Raw genomic sequence first — 16273 nt, 5'->3', positions numbered from 1 at the left:
CCCGCTGCTTAGGTCAGCAGATGGGGCGGAAAGAGGCTGGTGCATGGCTGGTTCTGCCAATCCTATGCAGCAGGAGCCACGAGGTGGTCTGAGGGTTGGAGAGCTTCTCTGGCAGCAAGCGCTGCCATGTACCCATGTGGCTGGACCTCTGCTGCGAGGACACACGATGTCTGCATCTCGCCGGCCCTGCTCACCACAAGCATCTGCACCTGTCTGTAAGTAGGTGGCCTGAGAAAATGGAGGTAAAGGCTGGCTAGAACTACTGGTTCAATGCCCGTGCCCAATTGTTCCACACAGAAAAAAAATTACGACTAATTTAATTTTGCTTACCTTGCAAAGGTAAGCAAGGATAGCTATAGTCGAATGCCCAAATCCGTACTGTGGAAGTTTTCCGCGGCACGGAGTGTACCCAGGGAACGGAAGAAGCAGGTCACTTACTGTAGACATACACCAGCTTGCTTGTTTTCTGCTCCTTTGGACCCAGATATACAAGGCAGGACAGCTCCTGATCACCAGTCTCCATGGCCCGGACGGTGGCATTGGCCCACGCTGTGTCTCCCTCCCAGGAGAGGAAGGGACTCAGCTCCTGGTCTCCCAGGAATACGGAGAACGTTACCGCTTTGGCTGGAAACACTTTATCCACCTCGCAGCTCACACTCTCTGCCACCCCAACCTCCAGTAGTGGAAAGACCCAGATCTGGGGGTTCTGAGAGAATTCTGCCAAGAAATGAAGAGGGAGAGAAGTCATGGTAAGCCAGGTACCATGGAAGACGTGGCAGGAAACGTGATGCAGGAAAGGAGGGCAACTAGAAGGCCCCTCCCACCCAGGCTGAGGTGGAGTTCAAGTACCTTCACACCTTCACCCCAAACCAAGCCGGACCTCAGTCCCAAAGGCCAAGGGCAGGGGAGAAAAATGACCCTCGGGAGCCCTTCCACGATGGGAAGGGATCGGACTCACCAAAGATGCGGAGCACGCTGACGGCGGAGCTGGTGTGAAAGAGCCCTCCCCCTTGTGAACTCAAGTTCAGCTGGGCATGGCAGGAGAAATGACACCTGTCATCCTCCCTGTGAGCTCTGAAAGTGACGGTGACTTCCGCTTTGGGGGCGGCCGTGGTCAAGCTGCTGAAGTGCTTCTGATACAGCTCCTGGTTGCCCTGGAGCAGCGTCAGGGTGAGCTCCTCCAGAGGTGTGACACTGGGCACATGGCACTTCACTGTAACGTCTTCATCCACAGCCACCCACTCGGGCTGCAGCTCCAGGGACACAAGGGCCGGTGGCTCTTGAAGACAAATAAGTGCGATTTGATGAGAAAGGGCAGGAAGAAATGCAGTAGTACAGGCAGTTCGTAAAAGAAGGGGAGTCCTCGCCTTAAACTAGGAGGTCCAAGTTAATTCTTCCCAGTCCAGCCATAGCTGACAAAGTGAACCCCAACGGACCCAAATTCGTAAACTGAGGGTGAAGTGGAACAATCACTAGACTGGGAAAAATGATAGGCCAACAGGCTGCTAAATACTGAATTTCCTCCTTAGAAAACAGCAACCAAACCATTTCACCAACAGTCAGATACAACGATGCCCCACTCAGAGATGGCAGCCAACCAGGGAATCTGAAATGTATATGCTTTCCACAGTACTGGCAATAATCCAGTCTCTCACATCAGGCTCTTGAGAAGGCTCCCTGCCTCTTTTGAGTCTCCCATTTCAGTGCTTTGGCTCATAAATGTTTCCGTTCTGATGGTCATTCCATTTCATCCAAATTTTAAAAATTGGGATTTGTTCCAATTCCTTTCAGTGACCATGACTGAACCAGTTTGAGCTGGTTCAAAACTCTGCCTTCACTCATCTGACCAACAATTTCCACTTTCTGTCACCCCGTCCTAAATAGGACATGTTTATCTTTTGTACATCAAGGTGGCTAAATCCAGAGTCCAGAAATGTGACCACAGAGCCCTAGCATTGGCTACACCCTGGCCAACCAAGCTTCAACTCCCAGAGACCACATTAATTCTCATGAGCCTATCTTTGCCAATGCTTTAGGCCCACTTGAAAGACCCTCATCACCCACGTCTATCAACTCCAACCATAGCCATTCTGCAATGTGAAAGGCTGCTCCTTGTTCATGGAGCCTTCTCTGTATGTGAGCCCACAAGACCCTCCTGGTCTCCAATCTGTTGGCAGTCTAAGAATGTGTAGCAAATCATTCTACACACATTTTTGAATTATTTTTTGATAATTTAGAATGGAGCATTCATTTGGGGACTATTTTTTGATAATTTAGAATGGAGCATTATCAGCATATGCCTCCTATATTTGGATATAGCCTCAAAGACATCTGAATCCCCTCTATGGTGTACTCCTTATTTAAACCCAGACACATGCCTTCACCAAAGGGAAACAGAAGTAATTGATTCTAGAAATTCTACAGTATAAAAGAAATGAATGGTTGAATCATCTCCCCTAAAAGAACCCCATCTCATCCTCCCCCGTATGCATACTCATATTCTCCCCCTCCCCAGCCCCACTCACGATACACGGAGATGCCCAGGCTCCTGGCCCTTTGGATTCCTGCGCAGGAGAAGAAGCACTGCAGGGTGGAGTTCTCTGTGATATTCTCCAGGAGAAACTCCTTCCACTGAGGCCCTCTGCCCAACTGGGTTTTCTTTAAGATGGTCTCAATCCCGCTGGGTCCTGGATCTGGACAGCTGGTGCTACAGTTGACCACAAGGGACCGTCCAAACTCCACCAGGGCCTGGTCTGGCCAAACAGAGACCTCAAACAGCTCTTCAGTGACCCCTGAAATGATCAACCACATATCTCAAACCCTCTGGTGAGGTCCAGGAGACCCACATACGATACAGAACTTATTCTGGGTAGTGATAAGTGAGAGAGCAGGGAGCCTGCCCTAAAATCAGAAAAAGGGACACCTCTTAACAGGTTAGAGCCCTGGTTCTGCCACCATTCCCTAAACTGATCTTCTTTCTTGGGGCTCTTAAGTCTCCATTAGTGGAAACAATGGAGTCATTGAGAATGACATCCAGGAGGCTATTCTCTTCCTAAATTTCCAGAATTCTTGGAAGGCCCCTAAGAAGGGCTGGTCGGGGGGGCCCAGATACAGTAAATCCCTGAGCAGAACAGCTACGTTACTTAGACCTCAAAGAAGTGTTTCTCTCAAATCGTGGTATAAGAGTTTACTGCCCTCCATCACTTGGAAGGCTTGTAAAACTACAGATTCCCAGTTCGCTTCACACTGAATGAGGATGAACTTCTGAAGGTGGAACCTGGAAACATGCAGGTGAACAAAACAAGCATCCGTGGTAAAATGGATGAACACTAAATTCTGAGAATCACTGACCTAAAGATGACTCCCAAGGACATCCCTTCCCCAAGAAACTTTCTACCTCTTCTTTTTAGATGGAGACTGCTCCATTTTTGCTCTGGTACTAAGGCAGCAAATATTTTCAGATGCTTAAGAGTTTAGTCTGGAAGGGACAAAAGCCAGTGGGGCAGACAAGCCATGGGGAGGGTTGGTAGATTGTTTGGCTTGCTGAATGCAAAAATGACGATCAGAAATGTAAACTCGCATTTAATTCACAATAAAACGTTTTTTAAAAACAAATTTAGTCTGTTCGAGAAATCGACTTAGATTCCGTGAAAGTGCTATCAGGTCAAGTGGAGTTGACTGATGTCGGTGAGGTGCACATTCTCCTGAAGGCTTGACTGCAGGTTCTCTGGAGCGACTCCACCCCCACCCTCCACTTCCTCTCCTGAACACCAGTCTCCTCTGGGAACACACACCTCTGGGAGCAATGGTCCCACCGGGGCTCCAGTTCCTCTCCTGCCATCAGGAGCATCTATTCCTCACTGTGAACTATATACACCCTGTTTTATTCATGCCTAATGTAGCCTGTCATGACAAGCATCAAAGAAGTAAAAATATCTTCAGTAGAAAAAATACAGGCCTGTTCTGGGGCAGCAGGAGCCAAGCAGAGACAGTCAAACTCCTTAAGAGGGTTCTGAGCATTTCCAATTCCTATCCAGCCCCTGAATTGGGGTTATCCAAATTATAAGCCAGAGATGCCTGAAGAAATAAGTGTCCTAGAGATCCAAGAAGTCAATATCTTTCCCAAGGAGCCAGATAAATGATTAAGTGTTCTCCCAACTCAGAAATGCCCATCCCCACCCTCACTGACCTTTGCCTCAGTATATATTGGCTGGAAAAAAAAAATTCCCAAATAGCCTTACTTACCTGAGTACAGGATCAAGGCCAGCAGGGCCCAGAAACCAAACAGAAACATTTCTGTTCTTATGAGAAGTGTCAAACGCTGGAGAGAAAGAAAAGAGATAGCAGTGTTGAAGAAAGGGACAAAAAGGAATGGAAAAATCTTTGTTTGATCGCCTTAAATGTCGACCTCTCTCCTGAGGCCTCACATCGCATAAAGAAACTGCAGCAGGGCCACCAGTGAGAGAAGTGCACTAAAGAGACGTCTTGCATCTCCTTCTGCTTGGTTTATGTGCACGCCAAAAAGACGGGGTACGTACGAGAAGGCATCTTTGATGGAGAAAGATTTTTCTATGGTGCTGTAGTACACTTCTCCATATTTCCATAATTCCACCACTGAATCACCAGAAGGTGGGTGCTGGCATGGGGACATGAAAAATGGGGCTCACAAAAGTGGAATCTGACAGTGTTTATCTGGTGCCGTCCAATCAGGTTTACCCTTCTGACCCTCTTTGCAACCCTCTCCGTTTTCATCTCCACTACCAAACCAAAAGACTCAAGCTCAATGCTGAGTTGATGCCAGCTCAGAGCAAACCAAAGTGACCCGATAGGTCAGGACAGAACTGCCCTTGTGAGTTTCCCAGAGTCTTTACCAGAGTGGAAAGCCCCACCTTTTCCCCAAGAAGCAGCTGATAGTTTTGAACTGCTCACCTTTCGATCACAGCCCAAAGCATAACCACGACACCACCAGGACTCCCACATCCCCAACACAGCATACCCTTAATTTGTTCTATTATGATGTCATAACACACCTCGCCTTTTACCACACTCTGATTTGCTTATTAAGCCTGGAATTACTATCCAGCTCCCATCTCTGGACTTATATAAGCCCCACCCTTGTTTTGCTCAGTAATGGACCTCAAGAATGTCTGTATGTATTCAACAACTATGAATGACTGAATGAACTAGATGCATCATTTACATTGGGGGCGGGGGCTGGGGGGGGCAGGGGCGGCGGTTGTCTACCTACCATGTGAAAGGTCCTTGCTTGGAAATGGTATACACACATGACTCTCGTGTCCTCAGTACAACATGAAGGCTTTCCAAAGCAATGGCATTTAAAATGTTGAAAATAATAGCAAGAAGATAAAAACAGCCTAAATTCCCATCAGTAGAAGAATGAATGGATAAAGAAACACAAAACGGAATGCTATACATCACTATAAAATAACGACAAAACCACACAAGTACCTCCTGGACCGAGAGACCATCATGCTGAGTGACATGAACCAATACGAGCCCCCTGTCATCATAACAAAGATAAAGACTTGATTACAGTGAAGAGCGTTCACCGGGCAAGCTGTTTCTGTGGACTGGCAATTCCTGCCCGGTTCCTATACGCTGTACCCAGACCCAGGCTGCCCAGGTCGCTGCCCGCCATTGGATCTGTCCATCCTGTATTCAACAGCCTCTGGACCAACTTGAGTCAGAAGAAGGATCCAGTTTGAGATCTAAGCCCCCTGTGGCCCTTGCCAGTCTCTACCACAGTCAGGATCCCTTTCGCAGGCACCGTCCCAGGCTCCTGGACCCTGCCGTCCAGAGTGCATTGCAGAATGAGGCCTCAGATCTGAGCCATCGCCGCTCAGATCTCTTCCCTCTCGTTCATGACAGCAGTTGTTGGGGAACACGGAGAGGCAGTGAAGTCCATGGTTGGGTTATGGTCCTTTCTCCAACTCCCCATGAGTGCTCTGGTGGAAGATTACCAGTCTCACCCCGACATCTCACAGACTGTACTTGATGGTCTTGACATCCTGCTAGCCCAAAATGTTTAGTGCAGTAGACGCCACCTGAAAGTGCAGGATTTGCCACGGAATACTGACATCATCATCTGGGACATGTGGACGGGACCCCAGTCTGGTGCCTCTGTAACCTCAGCAGAAGAGCCAGAAGCCACACAGCCCAGGATTCAGACCCTTAAAGGGGACAAATCCATGTCAGTGGGGAAGCATCCAGCTTGGCCCCTGCAAAGTTGCTCACAGACCTGTGCTTTCAGGAAGAAGCCCCAGAGGGATTCCTCCTCCTCTTCACTGAAAGGGTCAAGCAGAGAAAGGCTCTGCCACACCAGTGCTGTAGGAAGGTGGAGTTTGTTGTTGGGGATGTACCATGACTTCTCATTCTTGGGGAGATTCTGAAAATAGTGCAACTGGACTCTGTCCAGGAGACGGAAGTTGGGACCTGCAAAGCCTCAACTGGTTTGCTGCTTACCTGGACCGATGGTGCACCTGCACACACTTTCTCTCGAATGCATTCTGTATTGCAGAGTCCCCGGGGAGGAAGATGAGGATGAGGTGCAGACGCTACTTCAACAATTCACCTCTCAGCTCCTCAGTCTGAATCGGCTCCAACACCTCATCCTGCACTCTGCCACCTTCCTCGAGAGCCACCTCCACCAGCTGCGCAGCTGCTTGCAGACCCCACTGAAGACCCTCAGAATGTCATTGTAGGCATATGGATCATGACTTGACGTACCTGTCTTTGTGTCCCTGCACCAGGCACCTAAGGTCCCTCAAGCTGAATGGTGTTCGCAGGACACGCTTCAATTATGAATTCCTCCCTGCTCTGCTGAACAAGATCTCAGCTACCCTAATGGACCTGGACTTAGTCGACAGTGGCATCTGGACTCTGAACTTGGTGTCCTGCAGCCAGCTCGGAGCACCTGCTCTCAGCTCAGAACCTTGATGCTCTGGGGAAACCCAGTTTCCATGGCTGTCCTACAAGACCTGCTGGTTCACATTGTCCCAAGGTGCAAGTTGACCTTTCTATAGCTTCCCGTCCTTTTGCATTGATATGTGGGCCACCCCAGAACTCTGCACTGGGGTACTCTTGAAGAGGTGATGGGGGAGCTGAGGCGGACCCTGGAGCCTAACAGGCCCCACTCAGTAAGCTTTGCTCACAGGACTTGTTGCAATGTTTGGGATGCAATCTGCATCCATATGGACAACTAATGCCATGCCCTCTTCTTTGCCATTTGTTCTGCCTCTGGATCTCAATGCCATTGTTGAAAGACTAGTGTTTCCTAATTAGAGTGGTTTTAATGGGATTCACAAGGATTAGGTCATGTCTGCTATGATTAAGAAGGAGACTGGAGGTATTGGTCGGAGGATGCATCTGATATGACCAGTCTGACTGAAGTCAACCTTTCATTGGAACCAGGAAACATGGAAGCCAAGACACAAGGAGATCTGCTAGGACTACAGTTGCCCCCCATGTTACAAAGTGACAAAGACCTTCCCCCACCCCCTTTCCAAGAGAGAAACCCACTGCCTACCACCCAGTCCTACATCTCTTTCCTACCACTTGCAGTAGGAGGCAAGAAATATCTCTTTATAAAGCTAAAAAATAGAAAAATACAGACTTTCGTTCCAAAGGGAACAGACTTTGGAGATTGCCAAGGGAGAAGAGGGCACGGGGGTGAAGATAAAGGAACGGGCCAGAGCACTGATGGGTGTTAACTTGAGTGTGATGGAAGACAGTGGTCTACAGAGGGAGAAGAGAAATCAAGGAGCGGTAAGCTGTTGGGGGCGGGGGATGAGTAGTTTGGAATTCTCTGAGGAGTGCTTCTGAGGATCTCCAGCCCATTAAAATAGGAGGGCAAGACCAACCTGCAATTATGCAAATCATACAGCCTCCCTCCCTGAAAGCAAGAAGGTCTGGAAACACTTATTGATGAAGATCAAAGACTGCAGGCTTTGACACCTTCACACAGAGTGTGGGAGACCAGCCTCAACAACCTAATGGGGCCAAGGAGGCGGTGGTGTAATTGAAGGGTAATTTAAAGAGACATCAGACATGATAAAGCATGCAATGGCTCACCTCAGCCATGATTTCAGGAGCCAGGTCCACGCAGAGAGAGAGATTATATTTCCAACAACAGTTTATAGTCTCTCGGGGCTGCAAGTCCCCCTAATTACAGGTAACCACATACATAACAAAGTTGGTTGTACCCTAACCCTAAAGGTCCCTGAGTTTATTGGAGGAGTAACCTAGCACCAGTGCTGGGGGCAGGTAACGGGGAGTGACTGTCCCCTGAGCAGGAAGAACAATTGCAGCATGTCTGCTCCTATAGCTATAGCTGCCCGCTATATAGCAATCAGTCATGTGCTTGTAAGAAGTAATGTGAAGGCAGCACTATTATGGGAGGAGGATACTGTGGGGATCAATATTAATTATGAGAAAGTGATTGGGACTCATCTTTAACTCACAAGTATGAAGGCCTCGCTCCATCCCACAATCCTGGCCTTGCCAGGCTTCTTAAAATACGAGAATAAAGAATGTATCCGCATACATTCTCTTCTCATTGTTCGGTTTCCCACAGCAAAGAAAGCCAAAATCCTCACAATGGAACCAACAGACAACCAACATCATGATAAGTGGAGACAAATTGGAAGTTGTCAAAGATCTGGCGATCGATACTCGTGGAAGCAGCAGCTGAGAAATCAAACAACTCATTGCACCCGGCAAATGTGCCAAACAAGCCTTCTTAAACGCTATGGTATCTTCAATCGCTTCGTGTGAAAATTGGACACTGAAGAGACGAATAGATGTAGATGCACCCAAATTGCAGTACTGGTGAAGAATAATGACAGTACCATGGACTGCTGGAAAAACAAATCTATCTTAGAAAGTACCAAAAAAAAAAAAGAAAGTACCACCAGAACGCTCCTTGGAGGCAAGGATGGTGTGGTAGTTACATAATCTGTTGTCAGACTGAGGCTTAAGAGTGAGTGGGGTGTGGTTTAGCCTGTCAATCAGGTTGCAGCTTGATGACCTCATCTGGAGGCGAGACACATGCTTACTCCCTGCAAGACATCCCTGTAGAGAAGACACATGGGGAGAGGCTGATGGAGTCAGAGCTCTGCAGCCGGAGGAGTCACCTGGAGACCCCTGCCCGCACGGAGATGCTTATATCCCACTGGATCCACAAGACTTCCCACCCACTGGTCTGTGATCTTCCTGCATTCGTTGTCGTTGCACGTGTTTTGTGAGTCTGAAGAGGACTTTATAGATTGGTATCGGACATCTGGGTTAATATTGGACTTAGGGACTTAATTGCGCTTGTATATAAAGCTCTTTCTTATCCACATCTGAGTGTCTCTGAATTTGTTTCTCTAGTCTACTCTAACACGTATGGCAAGACTTTGTCTCGGGTACTACGGACACGTTGTCAGGAGGGACCTGGTCCCTGGAGAAGGACTTCATGCTCCGACACCACAGTCGTCAGGGTGGCCCTGGGCGTCGGGTCACCATGAGTTGGAACTAGTAACAGTAACAATTCCTGGGCAGCAGCTTTCAGCAACCTACACGAATAAAGTCGGGCTTTGCCCCCACATTCATATCGTGCCCCCTAAGAAAAGTCGTTTCATCTACTTTTGAGTCTTCATGCGCAGACCAACCTACCAACAAAGTCCTTATACGAACCCCCCGAAATTTCCCACTCTCCATTGGGGAGGGACTGCGGCCACGTGGCCCTCGCCCATGACTCCGATCGATCGAGCGAGATGGCGCAGGCCCCGGCAGCCGGGACCGACTCGAGGGCACCTCACAGCACAACCAAGGGTGAGGAGGGTCGCCAGGAGAGCTCGAGAAGACCCCGGAAGGCACCTAAGCAAAGGGAATGGGTCTTAAAAGGCCCCCGAGCCGCGCTCTTCCCGCGGCCCTCGTCCTCACCGAGCCGCTCCTCTCGTCGCCTCCACTAGCCACAGCCTCGTCCGTCGTCCGCGCGCTCGCGGGCTCCCGCCTCGCGCGCAGACAGTTTGGCGCGAGCCACCAGGAGGGGGCGCGCGAGGCCGCTCTCGACGGGTGTCTTAAACCGCCCAGATACTGCTGACGTCATCCCAGAGAGGTAAGTCGATTGGCTGAAGGGAGTGGGGGAAACGAAAGCATCGAGAGGGGTGTGCGGGGAAAATGAGGGTAGTGTGTCTGGATTCTTATGGGTAGAGAAGGCATATTTGCCTCCAGATCACTACAGTTGACTAGAAATAGTGTACCTCGGTGAAAATGTTTGCTGCATCGTAAGCGATGACTCTGTAAGGAAGCCGAATGGGTGGGCCACCCCTCTACGTGTGGTACGGCCTGAGCACATGAGAGGTCCCGCGCGGCAAAGGGCTGTGTGCGCAGCTGCCTTCCTCCGAGCCGCGGAGATTTGGGGGGAAATGAGCCCTTTGTTGGTTCACTCCTTCGAACCCCTTCTTGGCGTCTCTCGTGGCTCTTCCCTACCGGGCTGAGAGAGGCCTGGGCAGAGCACGTTTCCTGTAAAGTCCTGGACGCCTCCATCCATATACATTCGGGCACAAATGGCATCCTTTCATCATCCACCTGTACTCAGGAGCTGTCAGAAGAAAATGAGGGTGCGCCAGTAAGTTCACCTGTTAGCTCTCCCCACCCCTGGACCCCTTTCCTCATCTCCAGTGTCAGATGCCCTGGGAAGCCTGAGTCTTATGCTGTTTCTCAAGACGTATCCCTTGAGCCCAAATGGGACGTTTGGCTCACCCACCGCCCTTGGCTGCATCCCTTGGTGCAGGGAAATTTAAGGATTAGAAAGGGCTTCCAAGACAGTTCTAGATAGTTCTAGGTCAACGTATTCCACTTATGACCGACTAGACTGACCTCCGTCTTTTTTTCTCTCTTCTTTTTGGTACGTCTTTTCTCTAGCAATACGTACTACATAGATATGGATAGAGGTGCAGTGACAAGGAGGAAGGCCCTCAATGAGATGACCGGTACCCCAGAGACAACCATGGGCTCAAAAGGAACCCTTGGGAGGGTGGTGCAGTGTCTGGTTTTGCTGTAAAAGGGGTCACTGAGCGTTGTGGGAGCCAACTTCACCAGCTGGACTGACCAGCTGCACTGCATACTTGGCCGCTGTTTCCAATCTCAGATACTTACTTGCAGATGTTCAAAGATCAAATTTCCAGAGAGAGTGAGTGTAAAAGGCAAAAATAATGAAACGTTTTTTAAAAAAGTATTCTAATGTAAGTCAGAGTGTAAGTGGGGACTACCTGTCATTGGGCACCACCTGTCTATGCCACTATGATAAGGATCCCTGACATTGGGCTACTAAACACAAGATCAGTAGTTCAAGCCCACCAGTTTCCAATCTCAGATACTTACTTGCAAATGTTCAAAGATCAAATTTCCAGAGAGAGTGAGTGTAAAAGGCAAAAATAATGAAACGTTTTTTAAAAAAGTATTCTAATGTAAGTCAGAGTGTAAGTGGGGACTACCTGTCATTGGGCACCACCTGTCTATGCCACTATGATAAGGATCCCTGACATTGGGCTACTAAACACAAGATCAGTAGTTCAAGCCCACCAGCAGCTCTACAAGAGAAAGATGAGACCCGTCTGCTTTGGTAAGGATTTAGTTTTGAAAACCCCTATCTAGGGTAGCCATGAGTCAGAATGTCTTGATGGCGGTGGGTTGGTGGTAGAGCCATGGTAAAGCTCTTGGCTGTGAGCCAAAAGGTCAGTGGTTGGAAGTTCTGTGGAAGAAAAGACCCGTTTATCCTGCAAAGATAGCAGTCTAGGAAACCCTAGGGGACAGTTCTACTTTGTTACATTGGGTTAGTGTGAGTAGAAATTGACCCTGTGATACACAACAACAACAATATCTTATTTAATATCATGAGGGAGGTACTACTGTAATCCTCATTTTATAGGTGAGGAGGAAACAGTTGAGGAACCCATACCAGTCCCTATACGTCAGTGACAAGCCAGGGAATGCTGACTGGCATTGGCAAATTTGGCATGCACTATAAAAACTAGCTGGCATTTGGTTCAATATCCAGTGGTGTTTGGGACCAGCTCATGTAGGACACCCCATCTCTTCACAAGTCAGCATTCAGTGATGGCAGTTGGTAGCTTGAAATCAACCATAATGAGTATTTACACCACTGAAATGGTCCAAGGCTACAAAGCTGGACTTTTTTTTTTTACCAGATCGTTAAACATTCACCAATGTACCACTATGTGTATGTTTATCTGTTCTTTGTTTTCTATTTAGAAAGTGAGTCATCTTACAGCAAGATTTTTGTCTATCTGGTTTACTGCTGATTCCTGAGTACTTAGAATGGTGCCTGCACCTTGTAAGCATTCAACACATGTTAGTAATTGAGTGGCTGGGAGTCTGAAGTGTGACGATGTTAACATGTTCATTTTGTTTGGGGATGAGGTGTTGCCTAGCGCTTACGGAGGACTCTGCTTAGTGACACTAATCTCCCTAGATAGTTTTTTATTTACATTCTGCTTCTTCTCAATTTTCTCCCAAAGATGGTGGCAAGAATGAGATATTACTACCATCCTCTTCCATACAACAAGCCCCTCCTCTGGCTTCGCCTATTAGTGGGATCGAATGGAGTTTCCCTGCATGTCAAAGATATGTCCTCAACTTGACCCACCAAAACAACTTAACAGGGCTGAGTGGGGAAGGCCTTGACCCCAGGTCTCCAAACACGTTTCTTTTTTTTAACCTGTGTTTGAGGTTCCCAGTAATTAATACTGTATGGTTGGTTTTAGCAACTTTGGATACTTTCGAGTTTTAATAAGTGGATTTTAATTTTACCTTATTTTATCCATGGATCTTGGTGGAAAGTCACACATCAACAAATCCAGGAGAGGAAGAGCATAATAACAACCTCAAGAAGGATTTAGCATTTGAAGTTAACTATTAAAGTTTAGCTGGGTGTAACCTCCTCTGGATGGATTGATTCTGGATCAGAGCAGACTTGGCACAGAGTTCCGGGATAAGGGAAGCGGCAGTAACTGGTTTCTAAGAAGCATTTCCGGAACAGGCATTGTTTCGGCACTGTCCTTGTCCTCCTGGAGCCTCACACTGAAGGAGTGTGTGGGTGGAGACCGAGTCCCAAACAAAAACCACAGCACAATGTGATGATCTTACAAAAATTTCAACCAAGTGCTATGGCAAACAGAAATCAAGCCGATGAGAGCAGTTGGAGGGAGGGGAGGGGAAGTCACGGAAAACGCCAGAGGCCGTGACATTTGAGTTGGCCTTGAAGAATAAACAATTGTTAGCATGGCAGGGAACTGGCCAACGACATCCATTCAACAAATCGGTATTGAGTACTTAACTTTGGGCCAGGCATGGTGCTAGGTAGCGGGGAAAGAGCAGGTAAGACAGACAAAACCCTTGCCTTTGAAGATCTTTCATTCAGTTATAGCCCAGGCAGAAGGAACCACGGCTTACGTCCTCCAGCACAGTGGTTCTCAACCTTCCTAATGCCACCACCCTTTCATACAGCTCCTCATGTGCTTATCCCGTATGTGGGCGGATCTGCATGTGGGTGGACCCACCTGGAGATGATGGAGGAATGGTGTCTCAGTTCCTAAGCCCATCAGAAATATGGTCTTAGGTGACCCCCGTGAAGGGGTCGTTTGACCCCCAAAGGGGTCACAACCCCCACGTTGAGAACCGCTGCTCAAGAGGGAGCTCACAGTGCCTTCACTGTAGCATGCAAGGGATGTTGGTGGAAAACAACGCTGGAGAGGTAAGAGGGAGACCCATAATAGTCCATGGTGCCGTGGTAAGAAGTTTAAATTTCGACTCTTCTATAAGCCATTGGATTTTAAACTTTTAGAGCTATAGGATCCTTTCTTCAAAGGAAATCCCACGTGGTTAATCTATAAAGCAAGGCTTCATCTCTGGACTTGGAGCTAGTTTGTGGTGCAATGGCCAAACGCACCAAGAAGCTCAGGATTGTGGGTAAACACGGAACCCATGATGGTGCCAACCTGGAGGAAAATGGTGAAGAAAATTTAAATCAGCCAATGTGCCAAATACACTTGCTACTTTTGTGGCAAAAACCAAACTGAAGAGACGAGCTTCAGTGATCTGACACTGTGGTTCCTGCAGGAAAACAGCAGTGCCTGGATCCACACCCCCATCTCTGCAGTCCCAGTAAAGTCCACCGTCGGAAGACCAGTAGAAACTGCCATTTGAAACATCTCTGGCCTGTAGTAAATAGGTTCATTTGATTTGACATGATGATTTTAAACCATTTTTATCGTTTGATTGAATATATATATATAGAGAAAGATTTTATATATATATATATAGAGAGAGAGAGAGAAAGAGAGAGAGAGAGAGCTGCTGTTGAAGCAAGCGGTGGGAGGGACTCCTCACTCTGCCCTCCCCCATCACTCTCAGCTCTCCACACAGCATTTCTGAGACTGCCTCAGTAACTGTGGAGAGCTGAGACTATGGTTTACAAAACCTTGAGGAAGATGATTGGAAGACATGCAAATATAGAAAAATGGAGAGACATTATTTGGTTTCTTGGAATACAGTTGGCAGGGGAGTTGGGGGGAGGATGGCCTGATCGCAAACAAACAAATCAGATGTGTGGGTTAGGGAGAAGATACTATAACCTTGGGGGGTGGGATGGCTCCTGCAAACAATGGCGAGGTCTCTACAGGACTTGACGAGGAATAATGAGGAGGGAGGGAGGGAGGGTGGGGAAAGAATTTCAAGTGAGAGCACAATGAAAGTAAAGTTCCCTTCCTTTGGGTTGCTGGCGCCTTGGGCAGCTAACTGCAGGGTTAGTCACCTTCTGTAGCGCTTAGTTGCCTGCAGACCAAGTTTGAATGTCTCAGCGAGGCAGGGCTGGCCCTTCACAGGTCCTCGTGTCCTTAGCCAAGATAGTTACAGAGGAAGAAAGGCAGACTGAGAGGGAGGAAAATGAGACATTGATTCTGGCCAGATGGGTTTTAAAGACCTGAGGAGCATTTAGAAAGGAGTTAGAAATATGGATCTCAGGCTCATGAGAGATGGGGGTTGGAGTGGAGAGATTTATGGTCCCCAGTCTAGTAGTGGGGGTGATGGGAGTAGATATGGGTGGGTAGATCCTGTATAGAGTTAAAAAGGAAGTCCCCAGGCCCATGGATGGGCATTTAGGAACTAGAAGGGGAGTGAGAGTAAGCCAGATAGCCCGGTGAAGCCTCTTCCCTGACCGGTCCTGCAGCTTAATGGTTTGTTGTTCGGTGCCCTCAGCAACCCTGAGTCCAAATGCAAAGGTCAGGAGGCCCACTCTGGGAGGCTCTGATGTCTGAGTGGCCCAGAAATGACCAGGGCAAGGCCACTGCAACCCCAAGACCACTCAGCTCTTGCATTTTACCTCCAAGACTGTACTGACTATAAAAGATTGATGCTGTGAACTGTGACCACACTGGGCACACAGAAGAGCAACTGCCTTACACTTGATCAAAACAAAACTAATTAAATTCTTTTTGCCCTATACCCTTTCATCCCTTTGAGCCATAGTCTGTTGTCTATGGATAACTAGCCCATAACTTCCTTGCCTTTATCCTCCTCCAGGAAACATTCACTAAGCTAATCTCTTTCCCTCATTAAAGGGCTCCCCAGCTTCCCCACAATGCCTGGTGAACACCTTTATCTTAGACGTTGCACATGGAGAAATGCTCGCCTTATGTATTTATGTCTTGTACTAGAATGTGTCCAAAACTGGTACATAAATGCTGAATCCGACGTCTGCTGCTTCCATGTCTTATCTTTCTAGTGCTGCTGCAACAGAAATGCCACAAGGGAGTGACTAACAAACGGCTTTATTTTTTTTCACCGCTGAGGAGGTTGGAGGTCTGAACAGGGGCTAGAGCAGTGGTTCTCAACCTGTGGGTCACGACCCCTTTGGGGGTCGAACAACCCTTTCACAGGGGTCACCTGAGATCATCAGAAAACAAAGATTTCCGATGGCCTTAGGAACCCTATCTGCCCAGCTACGAGTACCCGGCGTGAAGACTGTTACCCATGCTACACCATGCTTCAAGACAAAATTTAGTTTATTTGTCATTAGAAATAATATTTCACAATATATAATGACATTGTTTTGTGATTCATCACTGTGTTTTAATGCTGTTCAATTTGTAACAATGAAAATACATCGTGCATATCAGATCTGTACATGATGATTCATCACAGTAGCAAAATGACAGTGATGGCGTAGCAACGACAATAATGTTATGGT

The 16273-nt window shown here is 47.9% G+C and overlaps 1 protein-coding gene across 1 annotated transcript in view; it reads right to left on the bottom strand.

Annotated features, from left to right (window-relative positions):
• LOC101658359 (intercellular adhesion molecule 5) overlaps positions 1-4303 on the bottom strand; it is a 6266-nt gene extending 1963 nt beyond the window's left edge. Inside the window, exons 1-4 of the mRNA XM_045299947.1 lie at positions 4246-4303; positions 2526-2792; positions 959-1279; positions 439-717 (exon numbers count right to left, since the gene is read on the bottom strand). Coding sequence (XP_045155882.1) covers positions 439-717; positions 959-1279; positions 2526-2792; positions 4246-4294 — 916 coding nt within the window. The 5' untranslated portion in view covers positions 4295-4303. The remainder of the gene's footprint in view (positions 1-438; positions 718-958; positions 1280-2525; positions 2793-4245) is intronic.
• Positions 4304-16273: the final 11970 nt, after the last annotated feature.

This window comes from Echinops telfairi, unplaced genomic scaffold (assembly GCF_000313985.2).
Source record: "Echinops telfairi isolate 266 unplaced genomic scaffold, ASM31398v2 ScPeMD7_7458;HRSCAF=8496, whole genome shotgun sequence".
NCBI lineage: Eukaryota > Metazoa > Chordata > Mammalia > Afrosoricida > Tenrecidae > Echinops > Echinops telfairi.
This window is presented reverse-complemented; position numbering and strand designations above follow the sequence as displayed.